Raw genomic sequence first — 17,509 nt, forward strand, 5'->3', positions numbered from 1 at the left:
CGTTGCATCTCGCGCGTGCCATACACGCCGCCAACCCACCGAGGCCCAGCGCTCCACCCATAGCGTCTAAGAGGAAGAGCCCGAGGACGCCATATACCTGGGAGAGACTATGGCAGACCTGCATCATACTGCTTCACAATCCTGGAAAGACAACCGTCGCGCTATCGTACACACACTGGACATATCTAGCAAGCACTCGAAGCATGCGAGGAAAATCGTGGAAGGCTTCCGCAACGGTATGTACGCCAGCAATGTCGACTTCCACGTAGGAGATGTGTCGGACTGGATTTCAGAGCAAAGGGCAGCAAGGCAAACAGAGGAGCCATTCTTGACGCACGTGCTCTTGGATCTGCCAAATGCAGAGCAGCACTTGACAAACGTTGCGCCTACCCTGCATGCTAATGGTATACTCACCGTTTTCAATCCGAGCATTACTCAGATCGCCGACTGTGTGGAAGCGATTCGCGAACAAAAGATGCCATATCTATTGGACCAGGTCGTCGAGCTAGGAGCAGGCATGATTCGTGAGTGGGACGTTCGCGCTGTCAGACCCAGGGCAACCCTTCGAAAAGCGGAAGCGCACGACACTCCCGAAGTTCCCGAGGGGCACGCAACCGAGGCCGTGGACGGCCAGACGGCAAGGGACGAGGAACTTGCAAAGGAACTCGCTCAGACCAAAGAGCAATGGGCAATGATATGCCGTCCTAAGGCTGGCCAGCAAGTCGTGGGCGGTGGATTTCTGGGCATCTGGCGGCGCATGGAGCCGGCACCTGTTCAAGAATCCGAGTGAATGATGCCATGACCCACGAGACGGTGAAAAATCTGTCTTCGCAACTTTGGTAGTGTAATTCTCGAAAAACCACTTGGTTGGCTATGAGGCGTCTCAATAAGGTTGTGTTGGTCAGCGAACACGACTCTAGCTCTCAACTCTCCCGGTAGCTTAAGTATATAGCTTGTCACGACAGAGACCATTCGGGCCTATGAGAGTTCCGTGTGTCATCGAGCAGCGAAGCATAGACTGTTGCCATGTCCCTATCGATAGGTTCACCGGTGGGAAACCACACGTGATTGTACAACACATCCGCCTTACATGGGTAGCTGGAGTGCCAACTAGGAAGTCCAAAATTTAATAGCCACTCATTTCATAATACTCGCGGATAGTTCCCCGCGTCCTTCTAGATGCGGCTAGGTTGGTGTGCTGTTCACGATATTGTTCCTACATGAGCATTTCGATTGGCTGCAGCACGGACGTAGCTATCCTCTTGTGCGCGGTTGGAGAGCTCCATCAGTTTATATCTCCCACTACAGCACCCCGCTCCGCTCTCTACCCGTCATCACCATTCCGACAATGAGCGGCGCGGGCGAGAACCGGTGAGTCCTTGCTTCGCGACAATGGAATTCTACTAATTATTGCATAAGCTGGCGGCGACCAGGACAGGGGAACAACCAAAACCGCAACTCAGGCGCTAACACTCCCACCAAGGAAGCCGGACGACAGCAGGCGCCCTCGACGACCACTGGCAATGCTTGGGGAGGTAAAGGCAAAACTGCAGGCCCGGCACCGGCTCCAGCAGCGCAGACCAATGCCCCTGCGGTACACCATGTTCCAGTCCGCGACTTCAACAGCAACGAAGTTCGGGATTTCTTGAAGAAGAGTACGTCAACCACAATTTTAATACATGGAAAGATTCTGGGACCGTATGTCCTGGAAGCTTGCGCGCTCCCACTACTGAAGAGCCATGCTGATCACATCACAGAGTACATCGAGAACACTGCTGGTACCGTGCACCAAACTCGCAAGAAGGATACAGAGACTAACAATGTTCTTGCAGACAAGCCATCGGTCCACCACAAGGTTCAGGGCGACTCGGTAGCGAAGAGGGCCAGTGGCGCATGGGGCTCACGAGGTATGTATGCCCACCCACGTGTAGAGGACGCGTAGTAACACCAAACAGGCAACATGTCCCACCTTATGCCCGGCGGCCAGGACTTTTTCGCGCTGTTGAGGAAGCAGCTTTCTGCTGTGGACCAAAGCAAGCCTGTTCAGTAAACACATACACACCCGACATTTCATACAGCGGCATCACACGCATTGAAGGAGTTCTCAAGGACTTCATGTTTTCACAAGTGGCTACAGTCAGGCTGCATCTGTTTAGTGGTATATCAAAGCAGGAGGGCTCACCTTGGGCGTACCGGGCGTTTCTCTGGGACTTTGCACATTTTCAGGATGGTGATTCAAGCGATACCCATGTGCTTCCTTCGTCGGGCTCAGAGGTCAAAGATTTGGCAGGGTACAGGACTTTCGTGTATACACTTTGCTATTATGCATGCAGAGTCTTATATTCACTGCACTTACTCGTTGAAGCTTGACTACATGACGGCCGAAGGCAACATGGTGATGCATATCTCACCGCCATGATTATCGCGACGAAATATGATGATCAAAGGCAAGGGTACCTGCATGACTGGGATCCGTGGGGAAGTCACTTTCAAGCCACAAACCAACCGACAACACACGCCTCATTCAGCAAACAAACAATCAGGAGTCTGCTCTATCCTTCTCATTCGCAAGTGACCATCATCCACTCGCTCCGCATTGCTAGACGCCAAAAACAACAGCTAGGCGCGAACCCTGCATTTGATTCGCTTCCTTCCGCGGACTAGCAGCGGCATCACATTTCACGTTACGGAGACGGGGCCCGCCAAACACGCCCTGTACCCCGCCACGTCCCTTTCACCCCATCGTTGGCGGGAGCCTTTTTGAGCCTTGGAGCCTTGTCGCAAGCACAGCTGCATCATCGTAACGTGAAAGGTGCTGTGGCGCATGTGCGCGTTGCCTTTCTCTTAGCATCACGCCGCAGATCCCGACTGTCGGACCTTCATTGCGATCTGCCTTTCCACCACTGCCAACAAGTTGTGTACCGCATAGGGGTGCACAAATCCGTTCATTAAACAACAGCGCGCCATGTCCTCTCCTCCACAGTCACCGTCGCAGCGGCCGGCGTCCTCACACCGGCGGCATCCTTCAAGCCTGGACATGTCCCACAACACCCCCTCGCGCCGACAATCGCTCAACAGGCGCTCTTCTGGCTACTCGCCTGTGACTCCGCGCTCGTCACACGAATTTGAGCACGGCAGTCCGGCACACAACTTCGACGGCGGAGGGGACAGCAATGGCCTCGGTAATCTGGCTGACGAGTTGGGCGAGGTCTGGGACGACGATGAAGAGGTTGTAGACGACGAATTCGGCGACGAACTGGAAGCACCACAAGACGACTTTGCTGGAATCGGTACTGCAGTAGCTCATGATGGATCTGCGGGGTTGGACGGCGCAGTAAACATCAACGGGGTCAGGGACAGTGGTGTTGCCATGCCGTCGTCTCCTTCTACAAACAACGCATTAAGCCCAGATGCTGCTGCCCGCGCCCGGAAACACAACCGACAGCGCTCGTTGTACGATGGGTCGGATTACGGATCGGACTCGGATTTTGACAACGACGGTATCTCCCCGGCCATGGAGGCAAGGATGGCTGCCATAGAAAGCCTGGCCAGAAGGGGCATGGAAGAGAATGGAAGCGCATCAGATCAGGTTGTCAAGAGAGTCACCGAGCAGTTGAGGGATCTGGGAAGTCAGATTGCCATCGAGAATGGCGCAACAAGGTATGTCTTTCCTTTGCTTGATGCAGAGGCCATTGCTGACAGTATGCCAGACTAAAGACCGCACACGACGCTCTCACAACGCATCTGACCCACCAGTCTCGAACCCTCACCTCTCTTACGGCATCGTTCTCTGGCCCTCGACCTATCATACCAGATCCTGAAGAGATCGAGGCCCTTCTTCCCCTGATACAGACCACACTCGAGCTTCTCCCTCATTCATCCACCGAACCCATTGTCCAGCTAGCGCACCTTACCATGTCCACTCGAGAGCTTCTGCAACATCTCGCAAATGTCTCAGACACACTGCACATGTCGCGGCAAACCACCACAAATGCCGCACGACGGCTGCGCACGAGCAAAGAGCAACTCCACGAATGGAAGCGAGAGAATGAGAAGACCGAAGAGGGGAAATCCTACATTGAACGAGGCGACTGGGACAGAAAGCTGAAGGAGCGAGAGGCGAAAAGAGCATGTGCAAATGTGGTTGAAGGGTTCGAAGACGTCTGTGGCATGTGGAGGAAGAGGTTGTGCGAGGGATTGGGCGTGGCGAGTGCGTAATAAGCATCTACGCGCACTCTCCTATTGCCCTCCACAGAGCCTTTGCGAAGACCTTACTAATTCCTGTGCTATAGGCGAAGACTATTCAGAGCACGGGCAGCCCTGGTTACGACTTCCCGTGCGCAGTCGTTCGCAGAAGAAGGCCAGGGATACCAGCTCTGACTCAATGTTTCCCGATTCCAGAGACGAAATGCTGTAGATTCCTGAGACTGTTGTTCTTATTTTCTGTCACGGCAAAGCTCTCATTTGAAGTTTCTTAGGCGACATTTCATTTTCTTATGTATATGCATGGCAAGGAGCGTTCGTTTTATCCATTGAAAGACTGGACTGGCAGGGAAGCGATAGAGTATCTGGTAATACCCCTCTGTACGTTGCTTTTAGAACTGAAGATACCATCAAGTCTAGGTCTTCGTGACTACAACCGTCTCCATCGATACGTTGTCAGTCTTTTTGTCTTGCACTTCGAGCAGCAGCCTCATTTCCGCCTCTATCATCCATCGTACGATACAGCTGGTAGCCAAGGAAAGCGCACACCATGGCCCTCTTGGCGGTTGTCAACGCTCGGCGCGTCACTCAGGTTGGTCGATGGTGACGGCACATCACAGGAAGCCAACGAAGTTTCACGATGAGGACCAAATTGATCATTCCTGATTTTGCAAGAGCGCTGGAAACTGAAGCAACTAGAAGATATAAACCAAGCATCGATTTGGTGGGGTGGCTGTTGAAGCCAGCTCCATCTTTTATCTATTGAAGCTAAACCCCACACCAAGACCTTGGGAGACGGGGGAATGCGGAGATCGCGACTCTTGCTGCCATCATCCCTCAAGACTCTCATACTCTTAAACCACCAATTATCTACAAACCTTCATTCGAAGTCGAAAGCTTCACTGAAGAATCTGTACATACTTTGATGGGCGATAACAATGGACTTGAATTGTCGCAAGCGCAGAAGCGCCGCATTGATCGCGAGGATGGACGCAGGCGTGCCCCGCCATCCCGGATGAGAGCATGTGAGTAACGAGGGCGGGTCGGGGAGGTGGGATGAAGGCTGATATCGGACAGGTGCCGAATGCAAGAGACACAAAATCAAATGCGAGTCAGTGCCTAACAAGGCAAAGTGTGCCAAATGCCTGCGCAGCGGTGCAGAGTGCGTTCCATACAACCTTAACCAGCGCTTCTTGGACGAGGACGCTTCGTAAGTCGGCCGTTGTTCGAGTTTGGCATCATGTTAATGATAACAGCTGGAAAGCAAATGCGAATGTCAAACTGAGCCAGCTGCGCTCCGCAGTACAGCTACTCTTGCGACATGCAAACTTGCCGGATCTTGAGCATGCTATGGCGGTCTCGCCGGGGGGCTCATCCAGGCAGACTGAGGACTCCAGCCCAGCAAATACATTCTTCGAACACGCCCAGTCTGGCATGGTTGTACCACCTCCAATGGATATGACAAGAGAGGCGACTGCTGAGCTAGAGTTCCTGAACGACTCTGGCCTCGCAACCGTCCCCATGAAGAGTCTGTACGATCTCACTCGTCTCCGTACGCTCTCAAACAGCACGACGTACGGCCCCAGCTCCGCTTCGCCCAGCGAGGACTTCATTAGTCAGAATGTAGTATCGCCCACAGAAGCGGAAGAGCTCTTTAAGCGATACATATACGATATCCGCCCTTACCTTTGGGCTGGTACCCTGTTTCCGTACGACTCACTGGACGCTGTGCGGCGCAGTTCTACAGTTCTGACAGCCGCGGTGCTTACCGTTGCTGCTCTCCATATGTCCACTGGTAATGATGTTCTACAGAGATGCTATGGCGTTTTTGTCTCATTGACATACAACACCTGTCTATCACGGCCATGCAGCCTCGACGACATCCGCGCACAGGCATTGGGCGCTTTCTATATTTCCAACTTGAGCTGGAAGCTCTCTGGGCTAGCTGTCAGAACTGGTGTCGAGCTAAACTTGCACCAGTCTTATCAGAAGCTTATGCGCGGGCATGAAGATCATCGGGACAATGTCAGGCTCTGGTACGCATTGTATGTCTGCGAGCATCAATACAGCATTGCTTATGGTCGTCCACCAACCATTCACGAAGACGCTGCTATCAGAAACATTGAGCAGTTCCTCGACAGTCCCAATGCTACACCTGGGGACGTTAGACTCTGCGCTCAAGTTAGCATGTTCAAAATTCTCACTGAAGCCTACCATACATATGGCAGCGACCCAGGACATCAGCTGACGGAACCTGAACTCCATCAACTAAGACTTTTCAACCTCGCGATCGAGGAATGGCGGTCCTCCTGGCAGGGGAGATCCACCGATGCTGTCGGCATAAACTCTTACCCCTCGAAAGCGGTGTTGATGTACTACCACTTTGCTCGCGTGCATCTAAATTCGCTTGCGCTCCGTGCTCTTCCACCACTCACTGCCATGTCGTGGGACACCCTCTCCCACGAGCGACGTGAAGCAGCGATTATAGCGACCGATTCCGCCATTAGTGCACTTACTCTCATCCTCGAGGAGACGGACCTCAGTCGTGCCATGCCAGTCGTGCCCGTATTTACACACACCATGGTAGCCTTCTGCGCCACGTTTTTGCTCAACCTCGTCAGAGTCTGGAACGGCACCGCCCAAGCGCACTCGCCGCTATCTACCGCGGGTGGTTTCGATCCAGGTCTAGGATTCAACGTCGGACAGAGTCTCGCTCTCACCAGGAAGACAGCAGATTTCTTAATGACCGTCGCGGAGAACTTGAACGAGAAGCATTTGACAAACCACATCGTCCAGGGCATCAACGTTGTCCTTGAACGTCTGGAGGTTGCTAGTACGCCGGCGAGTGCGGCGACATTTCAGGTTGATGGACATGCTGAGATGGATTTTCTGCAGATGCATCCAGGGACTGCTGCAGAAACGCCGTTCGACATGGACAACCTTGAGAACTTTGGGTTTGGCTGTGATGATGCATTTTTGAAGCAGGTATCATCTACGAATCTTGACTTTTGGGATGCAGAGCCGATGTACTAGCCAAGCAAGGGAAGGGCCACTCCTTCTGTTGTACATGAGGTGAGCTAGAAGGCGATCTCGACAGTCATCAGGATCTAGGTCAAGACCTGGATGGCGATTGGCGTGTTTGAGTAGCTTGACGACATGCTACAGAGTGCATTTAGGTTTGCTCTTATTTGAGCATTCACTCTTTTCGTCACGATTTTGTCATTTGCGCGAACAACACCATTTCGCTGGTTAACGCTCCTTTTCTCCTAACCTCTTTTTTTATTTCACCATAGTCACTCGTTTATTCATACAAATAGCAAGATTTGCATCCAGCAGCATACGAAGCATGGGAACAGATTGAACACATGGAGACGTCCTGTGCATACCCTGAAATTGTGCCACCTGCAGGAAGCAAGCGGCAGAAAGCACTAACGCAACCTCCCATGAGTATGCTACTGTTTGTCACCGCTTTCATGCCAGACGATAGTGAAAGTGGATGTTCGTTCGCTCTTCACCACTCACCACAGCTTCCCAACCTCCTCCATTCGCATCTCCTTCGACAACAACAATTTCCTCCACGCCCACCAGCCTCTACTTCTACATCACCACTACAACCGGCCTTACCTCAAATTTTTCTTAATGGCAGACTACCCACACACCCCACCCCCAAGCGGCCCTCAAACCCCAAACTTGCCTCCCCTAAAGGACGCATCCCTCCGCTCCACAACTCCTCAAAGCATCAACACTCCAATCACACGCGCTCGTCCCACCATCCCAGGCTACCTAACTCAAGCCCTCGTCCTCTCCAACCCCCAACTCCGCCGCCTCCAACAAGACCTCCTCGTCCTAACCAGCTTCAACGAAAACTCCACCCTGCACTGGCGCCCCCCATGGTTCGCCCAAGACCTGCACGCCGCAAGGTTCTGGACCCTGTACAACCCGCCCAACGTCGTTACCGAACTGCTCCCGCACGCACCGCTCGGCCAGCTCGTGTATACGCGGCGCATGAGGCGTGCGGGCGATATGCCACCCGCGTACATCACGACATGGAAGCACTGGAATCGGGTGTGTGACTCAGCTGGGGTGCCGCGGGATTGGCTGAACGAGGAGTATGTCGAGTTGATGAAGTTGGGTTTACCGCGTGACGAAGGGAGGGATATCTGCGGTTTGTATTCACCTGCATCTTGTGGAGTGGACCGAAGACTGACGAGTTAAAATTACAGCTCCCCCATCTATCCCCTTGTACCCCGAACCCCAACCCCTGGGCCGCGGACGCTACATACTCGACCCGGCAACATATCGTTCGCTACCGAGGAAATTCCACCTCCCGGACTACACGGATGAACCGATCGAGGACGTCCAGGTCGTTGTCGTGCACTCCTCAGGCCGGCTTGCGATAGAGCCGCGCGAAGATTTCTTCTTGCATTCGAGTCAGTGGACGCATTTTGATGGGCACGGCGGGTATGTGCTGGATGGGGGGTATGTGCCGGATTTGGAGGCGCCGAAGGAGCAGGGGAAGGGACGAAGGTGGTGTTGGGTGCCGTGGACGGGGGAGATGGAGACGAGTTGCAGGTTGGTGGTTAAGTTGAGGGGATGGAATAGTGCTACATTACCTAGGAAGGGGGGTGGAGAGTAGGATTGAAGACCGGGTGATAGATTGAGGAATTGGACGCAAAGAATGGTTTTCGTGGTCTGATTTTGAGGGCACGCGAAGAGATGAGTTATGGATATCTTGCACAAATCGTGGCGCAGTTATTGGTGCTTCTGCTTCTTGAAAGTACCGCTATATTCCATCCAGACGCTCAACTACGCTATCAGATGGAGTACCTGCTGTTGTACCATTATCGCTTTCCGTCGTTATTTGAAACAAGCAGTGTCTCGTTGATGGTGAGTGACTATTCGGGTCTCTGACAGGGATGATGTGGCTAAATGAAGCAAGTCGGAGGTTAATCATGTCAGCACTTGTACCATGACATTTAAGCTCCGACTCCGCACTTCACATGTTCAACCTTACATCACGCTCTGACAGTCCAAGATTGTCAACATGGCGACAATCAAGAGAGCAATTGTAAGTCCTGGAAGGAATACCTCATGAATGATGTTTGACAAAGTAGTATCTTGTCCTCTTTGCAGTAGCAGCTCCATACTTCTACGATCGCTACCTCGCGTTCTCGAATATCGTAGCCAATGGCCCTGGGAAACTCGAGCCTGTTTATGCATTCAGCAGTCACGAACTCAAATTCACGGATAAACTCAAGAATTGCGAAGACTTGATTCTGCATGAAGAGCTGGGCATTGCATTTCTGAGCTGCGATCCTGGCCGCGATCGATGGAACACCGTCATGGTAGGTCCACTATCACGTGATTCTTGCGGGACGAGGAGGGATGTTGATGCAACATAAAGGGCCATTTCCATACCCCACGCTTATCTCAACCTCAAGGCACAATATGGGTATACAACTACGCCTCAACCCCCGACACAATCACTCCATTATCATTCATCAACTTCCCCCGCGAGGACGACTTCCACCCTCTAGGAATTCTCTTCGACCCCAAAACATCTCGTCTCTACGTGATAAACCACTCCCGCCATTCCGGCAGCGTGATCGAGATATTCGAACTCTCCCTCACAAACCACACCGCCACCCATGTCCAAACACTCTCGCACCCGCTCCTGCACACGCCAAACTCAATGGAGATCTTGGACAGCGGGAACCTACTCGTCACAAACGACCACTACCTCCGCGCCGCCGTGTCCCCAGCGCTATCCAAAATCGAGACCTTCTCCGGTATTCCAGGCGGAACGATCGTATCCATCTCGCCCAGCTCCCCGGAGACCGCGAAGATATTAGCTAGAGTCTCGTTCGCCAACGGCATTGCGAAACTCAACGAGACGACCATCGTGGTGGCAAGTTCGGCGAAACCGGGGTTGTATATCTACCACCTCACACCCACCGGCGACTTCGAATTGGCCAAGTTCGTGCGCACGCCGTCTGGGCCGGATAATCTTTCTGTTGATGCGCATGGCAAGGTTTTAATTGCGGGCCATCCGTATGTGCCGACGCTCATGCAGGTAGCGGAAGGGAGGTGGAAGTGCGATGAGGATGAGACGGAAGAGGAGAGGAGGGCGTGTGGGTGTTGGGCGGGGAGTTGGGTGGGTGAGTGGAGTGAGGAGGAGGGTGTGAGGACGTTGTTGAAAGCTGGCGGAGGAGAGGTGTGTAGTAGTAGTTCTGCGGTGAGGGATGTTGGGAGGGGGATTGGGATGGTGAGTATGTTGTATGGAAGAGGTCTTGTTGTGTTTAGGGAGTAGAAAGCTGGATAGAAGGGTTACTGAGGGTGACGATCATGTGTGGATTAGTGCGAAGATACGTTCGCCATCAGCGCATCGGACAGAGTGCTTAGCGGGGAATATCTCTGCGCCTTACCAAGGTAACAAAGCTCAGAAATATTAGAGGACTATAGTTGCCTCGCAGTGTATTAGGAGAGCTCCATATGGTTCCAGGACGCGTTGTCAGATAAGTAAACTTCCCCGTTGATGTGTACTATAGTCGTGATACGGTTGTTCAATGGAATATTATGCTAAACCAGCAGAGTACCCATAGTTCCCTACCAATGCCACCCCTACTCAAAAATGCTCTCCGCAGATGTTCCGACACCCGATTGTCCTGACCTGTTCCTGTCAGACTCATGGATATTGACTATACTTGTTCCTGCGTTCCCAGAAACTTCATGCCTTGAGTACGACGTCGCGAGGTACGAGGTGCTTCCAGTGCGTTTTTCTCGTCTGTGAGATATCTCTCAACCCTACCATACTGCACATGGTACATCTTCGATCCTCATCTCATGCCGTGCAGTAAATCCCTCTACCATTCCTTCCTTGCGAAGGTTTCCAGTATCCATCATGAGCAAAACCGGAACACCGTCTCCTGCCTCCCATCACATCCAGCACATTGTCTCGTGGCGAATGCGGCGTGCAACGCAAGTCCAGCAGCTTCCGCTCTTGCCTCGAAGATACCCAAGCCCCGTCATTGGCATTTTAAAAAAAAACCCTCACGTGCCTTCCCTTGCCATATCTTTTCAACCTCCAACCCCACACAACTCCCTCTCCATCCCCTCCTCCACCACCTCCATATCCCCAACTTTAGTAGCAAACACCATCCCCAACCCCGCCTCCGCATGCCACCCGACATGACAGCGAAACGCCCACGCCCCCGGGTTATCCGCAACAAAACGAATCCACAACCACCCAAACGCCTGCAAACTCGCCGTGTCCCTACGCAACGGATTGCTTCTTCTCTCCACATCCCCGAGATTGGCCGGCGCATATCCGCGCCCGGCCCCCATGACCCAGAACTTGTGTCCGTGGAGGTGAAACGGATGGTTTCCGTCGTCGAAGTTTTGCAGCACGATATCGACGGTGGATATGTTGTGAGTTTGGTAGACGAGCTGGGAGAGGGGGTTGAAGAGGGATGTGTTTATTCCATCTCCGATTTCTTCGGAGGAGGAGGAGGAGGAGGGTGAGTGCGGGGGATCGAGGAGGGTGTGTAAGACGGGCTTTGTTGCGTCAAGGCGCAGAGAGCTGTCGTTGAGATATCCGCGGGACAGCGCGTGGTCGCGGATTTGAAACGAGGAGCGCAGGAAGAGAGTATGGTCTGCTGATTCCGGCGCAGGGAGGGGCAGGACGGGTGTGAGAGACGTGGTGTTGAGGTCGCGGCATTGGACTTCGATTGTTTCGGTCCAGTCTGTCGTTTGGGGAGTGAGGGTCGAGCTTGAGGGTGAAGTGTAGTCGACTACGCCCCAGACTTCTTCTTGTAGCTCTGGGTTCTCGTAGGCAAAACAGTGTGTGATCATCCGCGCTCGCATCCAGTATAGCCCTTTGTTCTCGTCCTTGGGCGGCGTCAAGATGATACTGTAGCGTTGCCCAGGGTTAATATTCAGGCGTTGAATACTCTGCGGATACACATCCGTGCCATCGACTTCCGTAACTTGGAACTCATGCTCGTCGATCTGTAGCGAGAACTCTGCAAACGCACCGACGTTTAGTATACGAAGGCGCGTGCTGGATTTCCTCTCCAGATCAAATCTCGCCCGCGAAACTCCGGTAGCTGAACACTTGCGATTTGGCAGATCTTCACACTCGCGCAAATTCCGACCATTGATCAGCGCAGACGGCGGAACAGGCTCGTCGTTCTCATTGCCCGGAGCAAGATACTGCACCAGCAGCTCCGACGAAAGATCGTAGTAGTAATCCGACAGCATAACCACGCGGTCTTGCTCATACGGGACTTTCTGCAGCGTCTTTTCTTCTCCGTCTCTTGCATGAATGACTAAAGGACCCACCAGTCCATCCGAGGCCTGCATGCTCATGTGGCTGTGGTAGTAGTACGTGCCAGACTGGCCAGTGACGTTGAAACGGTAGGTAAAGGATCGACCAGATGGGATTGGGCACTGCGTGACGCCGACAGTCCCATCCATCGAATTCGTACCATTCTGGTAAAGTCCGTGCCAGTGAATCGATGTTGCGTTGACACCGCGATTGTGGACGTGTACAATGATTTCGTCGCCTTCGTTGCATTCGATCATGGGCCCTGGGAATGTGGCGTTAATAAGTACCATAGGGCGGTAGACGCCATCTGGATTGTGTTCGTGGTCTGAGATGATCCACGTGTATTCCCGCATTGTGGGCGCAGCATCGAAGTCCCAGGCAGGATCGAGTATGTAGTCCTCCTCTGGACGGATTTGTGCTGGAGCGGCGTTTACTGCTTCAGGGCGATTTGGGCGTGCGATGGCGAAGTTCAGGAGAAAGCCGAGTGTGCAGATGATCAGGACGGTGACTGCGACTATGGTAGTCCAGCGCCGCCTTGGCTTCGAATGCCGGGTAGTTCTGCCTGCCTCTTTCCATAGTAGGTCATGTTCGATATAAGATTCGGAGCTCTCACGACTAGTCGTCTCTTCTTGTTGTAACAGACCAACTTGCTCCTCCATTGCGATCGAATCTGGCTGGGACAGTTCCATCTTTCAGCTTTGGACCTCGCGAAACAGCCTATTATATCATCAAGCGTAAAGTGTTTGGTTGAAAAGCCCAGGGCAGACTCGTTCAAATGATCGCGGAGTGAAGTCTCCAGTATTCCGAACTTCTTAAAATCGTCGACCACGGATCATTCCCTTTGCCTCTCCCTTGCAGCACCAGGCGCTACAATGAATGCGTGCACTCTGTACAACCTCAAACTAATATTATAGAGCAGCTGTTGTTTGCCGAATAGACTCAACAGCTCATGAGCGCATTACGAAGTGCACAAGTAGCCTTGAAGTTAGACAGCCCTTGGAAAGTGCTTCGAGGTTTCAGACATCGGTGCAAAAGTTCGTCCCACCCTAATCATACTCGGAGCAGACAAGTCCATAAATGCCCCGCCCACCATTCGCCGCCAAACTATCCCTCGCTCCGTCCCTCCTAGCCGCAGAAATCGTACCAAGGTATGACAGCCCAGCTCCGCCAATCAGCCGCGCACGCGCACACCACGAAGCTTAGCCACCTTCCCGAAAAGCTTGACCACGCAACTATAGAAAAGCGGCCTACTACGTAGTCTTTCGCCTCCTGTGCACACGGGAAGCCTGCGAGACTGCTGATAGGTTTACATGTGGTAAAAGTGATCTAAGATGGGAAATATAGTAGCGGACATGAAGATTGATGCGGAAGGTGGGGCTGGTGAAGGGAGAGCCCGTGGGACACTAACACTACGTCCGATTTGTACCACGGGTTTGTGCGTCGCTCTTTTGTTATCTATTCTGGTGGGGAATGATCCTTTACACAAAGACACTCCAGATATCTAACACGATTCACCAGGGTATACTCGCCATGGTCTGCTGGCTTGCGGTCTCCCTGACTGCGCTGGCAAGCGTAAGCTCAGCGCAGTTCGTGAAGGGAAAAGCCTTCGACCGTATCGCCATCATATGGCTTGAGAACACCGACTACGACCTCGCCGCCGGCGATCCAAACCTCGCATGGCTCGCGAAGAAGGGCATCAGTTTGACGAACTACTTCGCGCTTACGCATCCGTCGATGCCAAATTATGCGGGTGCCATCTCGGGCGATTACTATGGCATTAATCATGACAACACGGTCAACATCCCATCCAACGTGTCTACGCTCGTCGACCTGCTAGAGGACAAGGGTGTCAGCTGGGGCGAGTATCAGGAAGATATGCCGTCTGTCGGCTTCACGGGCAACTTCAAGAATCCGAAAACGGGCGCGAATATGTACGTGCGTAAGCACAATCCAGCGGTGTTGTACGACTCGGTTGCGAAGCAATCGGACAGGCTGGCGAAGACCAAGCCGTTGACGCAGTTCAGTGCGGACTTGAAGGCCAACGCGCTTCCTCAATGGATGTTCATTACGCCCAACATGACTTCAGATGGTATGCGTCTTGCATGTCTGTCATTGAGTTAGCTTACTTACACCACTCAGGCCACGACTCGACCGTAACAGTCGCGGGATCATGGACCCGGAAATTCCTCGAGCCACTTTTGACCGACAAGACCTTCATGAACAACACACTCGTCATGGTCACGTTCGACGAGAACCACAGCTACGCTGAACAAAACCGCATCGTCGCCATATTGCTAGGTGATGCCGTGCCGTCGCAGCTCGTTGGTACCAAGGACGACACCTACTACAACCACTACAGCGAGATCTCAACAGTCCAAGCCAACTGGGGCCTTCACACCCTGGGACGCTGGGACGTGGGTGCTAATGTCTTCCAGTGGGTAGCCGCAAAGACTGGCGACAGCGTACGTGCATGGACTGGTAAGGTTCCTTTGAGCAAGACGTTCTTCAATGCAAGCTATGCTGGCAAGTTGAACAACAAGAACACTTCGGTGCCCTGGCCTGTGCCCAACAGTAATGTTCAGTATGCAGGAAGAACTGTGCTGCCGGCTATTGCGAGTGTCTGGGGAAAGCAGGTCGATCGGTCGGCGTATACGTCTGCGTTGGAGATTCCAGATGGCCAGCATCCAGATGCGGAGTTCAAGTAGAGTGTTTGAGGGAGATGAATCCATGTCTTTGATCTCGTGATCTGGTTTTTCTTATGAGAACTGAACAACCTTGCAGATGAGAATTTGCCCGGCAGCGGAAGTGGGCCAGACTCAGCTCTACATTTAAACCCCGATGAACCCTTTCCGCATGCGCACAGCCGGCATTGACACGAGGCAGTGAACTGCAGCCTGGCACATACGATGGAACAAACATGGGTGAATTGACCCAATTATACACGGTACTATCCAGTTCTCATACCCGGTTCGTTTCCGCTCATAGGTGACAAGGTGCAGTATGGGTATGGATTGGTGCAGGCCCCGGCTGCTGCAGGTGGGCGTCTTCGAATCAATTTAGCCATACCAGGATATGGGAATGTAAGAATTGCAGGCAAATAGGATCGCCCTTGTTCGACATCAGGCCAGTGCACAATTTTCGTGGGCTTGGAATCGACTGATGTTGACGCCAGACGAGTGGTTTCGCAATATGGAGGTGCAGTGCACATCACGTCGTCGAGGTCATCTGCTGTCAGGATTCAGCGCCAAAGACATGCGGTTCGCTGGCTCAATGTCGGGGTTGAGCACGTAGCCGAATGTGCGGGCTAATTCGTGCATACTGCGGAACGGAGCCTGTCAGAATCTGGTGGATGCAGCTCGCCGTGCAGCCTCGGGTTCAGCTGAACGATGGCGGGGATCAGCCTCCTGCCCTGTGCCTTATCGCGAGCTAACGAGGTCTTCGCCAACGAGGAAAGGCCGACAGCATGGTGTTGACTGGGGCGGGCGAATGAAAGCGGCGAGAGGCGCGAGAACCCCTGGTGGCCTTTGCAACTAGACGCAACCCGTTGGTGATGTCGTCGGAGCAGTTTGCTTCTTCAGGCGAGCGTGGTTCAGCGTCGATGTCTACTTACGTAGCGCAGTTCTGCCCGAAAGCTCGGGTGAGGAGGACGGGTGCCGGTCTCGTCCCGATGCATGCTCGAGACATGCGAAACACTTACGCTGGGTGGGACAGAAGGCGTCATGTAGCGCAGGTGTCCTTGTGCATGGCGAGACATGAGGAAAGCGGATGGTGTTTCTGTGCACACACGGGCGACGGTGTTGGATGACAGATCTGCAGGCTGGAATGCAAGCGGACCGAGTCCACTGGCCCCGCCGCGTTTGGCGAGCGTCCAACGACGAGATCTGCGGCGGAGGAGAGGTGTCTCAGCTGCGCGCTCGCCTCACAGCATTGCCACTTGCAGAGGCACAGGGTCTCGTCGCTGCGTGCATCAGCGGTGGCGAGAAGCGCACAGAGTGCACAGAGTGCACAGAGTGCACAGAGTGGGAGTGGAAGTGAAGCGTGTGCTGATGGCCTGGCAGCTCCACGCGCGAGCAAGGGCGACGGCGTGGTGAGGTGATGGGAACACAGCCAGCGCACACAGGCGACGGGGGGCTAGGCCTGAAGGAGGCGGCAGACAGACTGTGGGCGCTGCGTATGTAATCACTGCCCCGGTTCTGAGCCAGCCTCGCATGCGGTTTCAGTGGTGCAGAGCCAAGATGGCGCGCAGAGTCGAGGGCGCGCTGCAGACGGGCTACGCAGGCTACGTGAGTGACACGCGATGGCAGGCGGCAGCGTGCGTTGGACGTGAACGGACGGGCGCTGGGCGTCGTCACGAATCACGAACGGCGCCCTGGAGCAGCTGCATGGGTTTTGCGAGGCTGTGTGCGGCAATCTTCTAGAAGGCTTCGAAGCGGGCTTCGGGCGGGCAGAGTTGTGGGGGCTTGGGACCAGCAGTGCCAGTGGATGCGCGCTCGAGGTGCAACCTCTGCCCCAAGACGACACCAGCGCCCAGCACCAGCTTAGCCCGAACCTCACAGCGACTGCACCCGCGCACCGCAAACCCCATCGCGACTCTCAAGCCCTGATGCTGCTCCGACTGCAGCCAATTCTGCGAGTGCGCTGTATGCGACACCGCCGCTAGCCCCCTGTGCCTGTATCTGCCCTCTCGCCGTCTCTGGCACCAGCAACCACACGCCCGCTGCAGTCGTCTGGTCTCGTCTCAGACACCGTGGGTGCTTGACTGTAGTGCCGCGCGCCCAGCATTCCGACTACAATCGATTGCGCCGCTATTGCTGTTGCTGCTGTTGCTGCTGTTGCTGCTGTTGCTGCTGTTGCTGCTGTTGCTGCTGTTGTTGCTGCTGCTTCTACTCTGCGCTGCCCCCATCCCGCTGCACACGAGACGCAGCCACCCGTCTAGCACCCACCCGCTGCGTCGCATTCGCACCTCGCGCCTTCCTCGCC

At 53.9% G+C, this 17,509-nt stretch overlaps 10 protein-coding genes across 10 annotated transcripts; 8 read left to right on the forward strand and 2 right to left on the reverse strand.

Annotated features, from left to right (window-relative positions):
* Positions 1–109: 109 nt before the first annotated feature.
* On the forward strand, positions 110–790 carry SNOG_00396 (hypothetical protein; the record flags this gene model as incomplete). Its single annotated transcript, XM_001791030.1, has 1 exon — positions 110–790. One exon carries the CDS (start codon positions 110–112, stop codon positions 788–790), a length of 681 nt encoding a protein of 226 aa, XP_001791082.1.
* A 558-nt stretch (positions 791–1,348) lies between these two features.
* On the forward strand, positions 1,349–2,050 carry SNOG_00397 (hypothetical protein; the record flags this gene model as incomplete). The annotated part of the gene is made up of 3 exons (XM_001791031.1): positions 1,349–1,371; positions 1,420–1,907; positions 1,956–2,050. The coding sequence occupies 3 exons, from the start codon at positions 1,349–1,351 to the stop codon at positions 2,048–2,050; spliced, it is 606 nt and encodes a 201-aa protein (XP_001791083.1).
* Positions 2,051–3,037: 987 nt separating this feature from the next.
* SNOG_00398 (hypothetical protein) lies at positions 3,038–4,218 on the forward strand (the record flags this gene model as incomplete). The annotated part of the gene is made up of 2 exons (XM_001791032.1): positions 3,038–3,701; positions 3,815–4,218. The coding sequence occupies 2 exons, from the start codon at positions 3,038–3,040 to the stop codon at positions 4,216–4,218; spliced, it is 1,068 nt and encodes a 355-aa protein (XP_001791084.1).
* A 910-nt stretch (positions 4,219–5,128) lies between these two features.
* SNOG_00399 (hypothetical protein) lies at positions 5,129–7,236 on the forward strand (the record flags this gene model as incomplete). The annotated part of the gene is made up of 3 exons (XM_001791033.1): positions 5,129–5,228; positions 5,281–5,413; positions 5,460–7,236. The coding sequence occupies 3 exons, from the start codon at positions 5,129–5,131 to the stop codon at positions 7,234–7,236; spliced, it is 2,010 nt and encodes a 669-aa protein (XP_001791085.1).
* Positions 7,237–7,842: 606 nt separating this feature from the next.
* On the forward strand, positions 7,843–8,839 carry SNOG_00400 (hypothetical protein; the record flags this gene model as incomplete). Its single annotated transcript, XM_001791034.1, has 3 exons — positions 7,843–8,368; positions 8,427–8,664; positions 8,821–8,839. 3 exons carry the CDS (start codon positions 7,843–7,845, stop codon positions 8,837–8,839), a joined length of 783 nt encoding a protein of 260 aa, XP_001791086.1.
* A 408-nt stretch (positions 8,840–9,247) lies between these two features.
* On the forward strand, positions 9,248–10,513 carry SNOG_00401 (hypothetical protein; the record flags this gene model as incomplete). Its single annotated transcript, XM_001791035.1, has 3 exons — positions 9,248–9,271; positions 9,318–9,548; positions 9,608–10,513. 3 exons carry the CDS (start codon positions 9,248–9,250, stop codon positions 10,511–10,513), a joined length of 1,161 nt encoding a protein of 386 aa, XP_001791087.1.
* Positions 10,514–11,280: 767 nt separating this feature from the next.
* SNOG_00402 (hypothetical protein) lies at positions 11,281–13,188 on the reverse strand (the record flags this gene model as incomplete). Its single annotated transcript, XM_001791036.1, has 2 exons — positions 11,281–13,043; positions 13,173–13,188. The coding sequence occupies 2 exons, from the start codon at positions 13,186–13,188 to the stop codon at positions 11,281–11,283; spliced, it is 1,779 nt and encodes a 592-aa protein (XP_001791088.1).
* An 871-nt stretch (positions 13,189–14,059) lies between these two features.
* Positions 14,060–15,234, forward strand: SNOG_00403 (hypothetical protein; the record flags this gene model as incomplete). The annotated part of the gene is made up of 2 exons (XM_001791037.1): positions 14,060–14,618; positions 14,690–15,234. The coding sequence occupies 2 exons, from the start codon at positions 14,060–14,062 to the stop codon at positions 15,232–15,234; spliced, it is 1,104 nt and encodes a 367-aa protein (XP_001791089.1).
* An 825-nt stretch (positions 15,235–16,059) lies between these two features.
* On the reverse strand, positions 16,060–16,283 carry SNOG_00404 (hypothetical protein; the record flags this gene model as incomplete). Its single annotated transcript, XM_001791038.1, has 2 exons — positions 16,060–16,131; positions 16,227–16,283. The coding sequence occupies 2 exons, from the start codon at positions 16,281–16,283 to the stop codon at positions 16,060–16,062; spliced, it is 129 nt and encodes a 42-aa protein (XP_001791090.1).
* Positions 16,284–16,764: 481 nt separating this feature from the next.
* SNOG_00405 (hypothetical protein) lies at positions 16,765–17,465 on the forward strand (the record flags this gene model as incomplete). Its single annotated transcript, XM_001791039.1, is given in 4 exon segments — positions 16,765–16,812; positions 16,926–17,162; positions 17,190–17,276; positions 17,295–17,465. The coding sequence occupies 4 exon segments, from the start codon at positions 16,765–16,767 to the stop codon at positions 17,463–17,465; spliced, it is 543 nt and encodes a 180-aa protein (XP_001791091.1).
* Positions 17,466–17,509: the final 44 nt, after the last annotated feature.

The sequence above is a fragment of the Parastagonospora nodorum genome (genome assembly GCF_000146915.1).
Source record: "Parastagonospora nodorum SN15 chromosome Unknown scaffold_1, whole genome shotgun sequence".
NCBI classification, from domain to species: domain Eukaryota; kingdom Fungi; phylum Ascomycota; class Dothideomycetes; order Pleosporales; family Phaeosphaeriaceae; genus Parastagonospora; species Parastagonospora nodorum.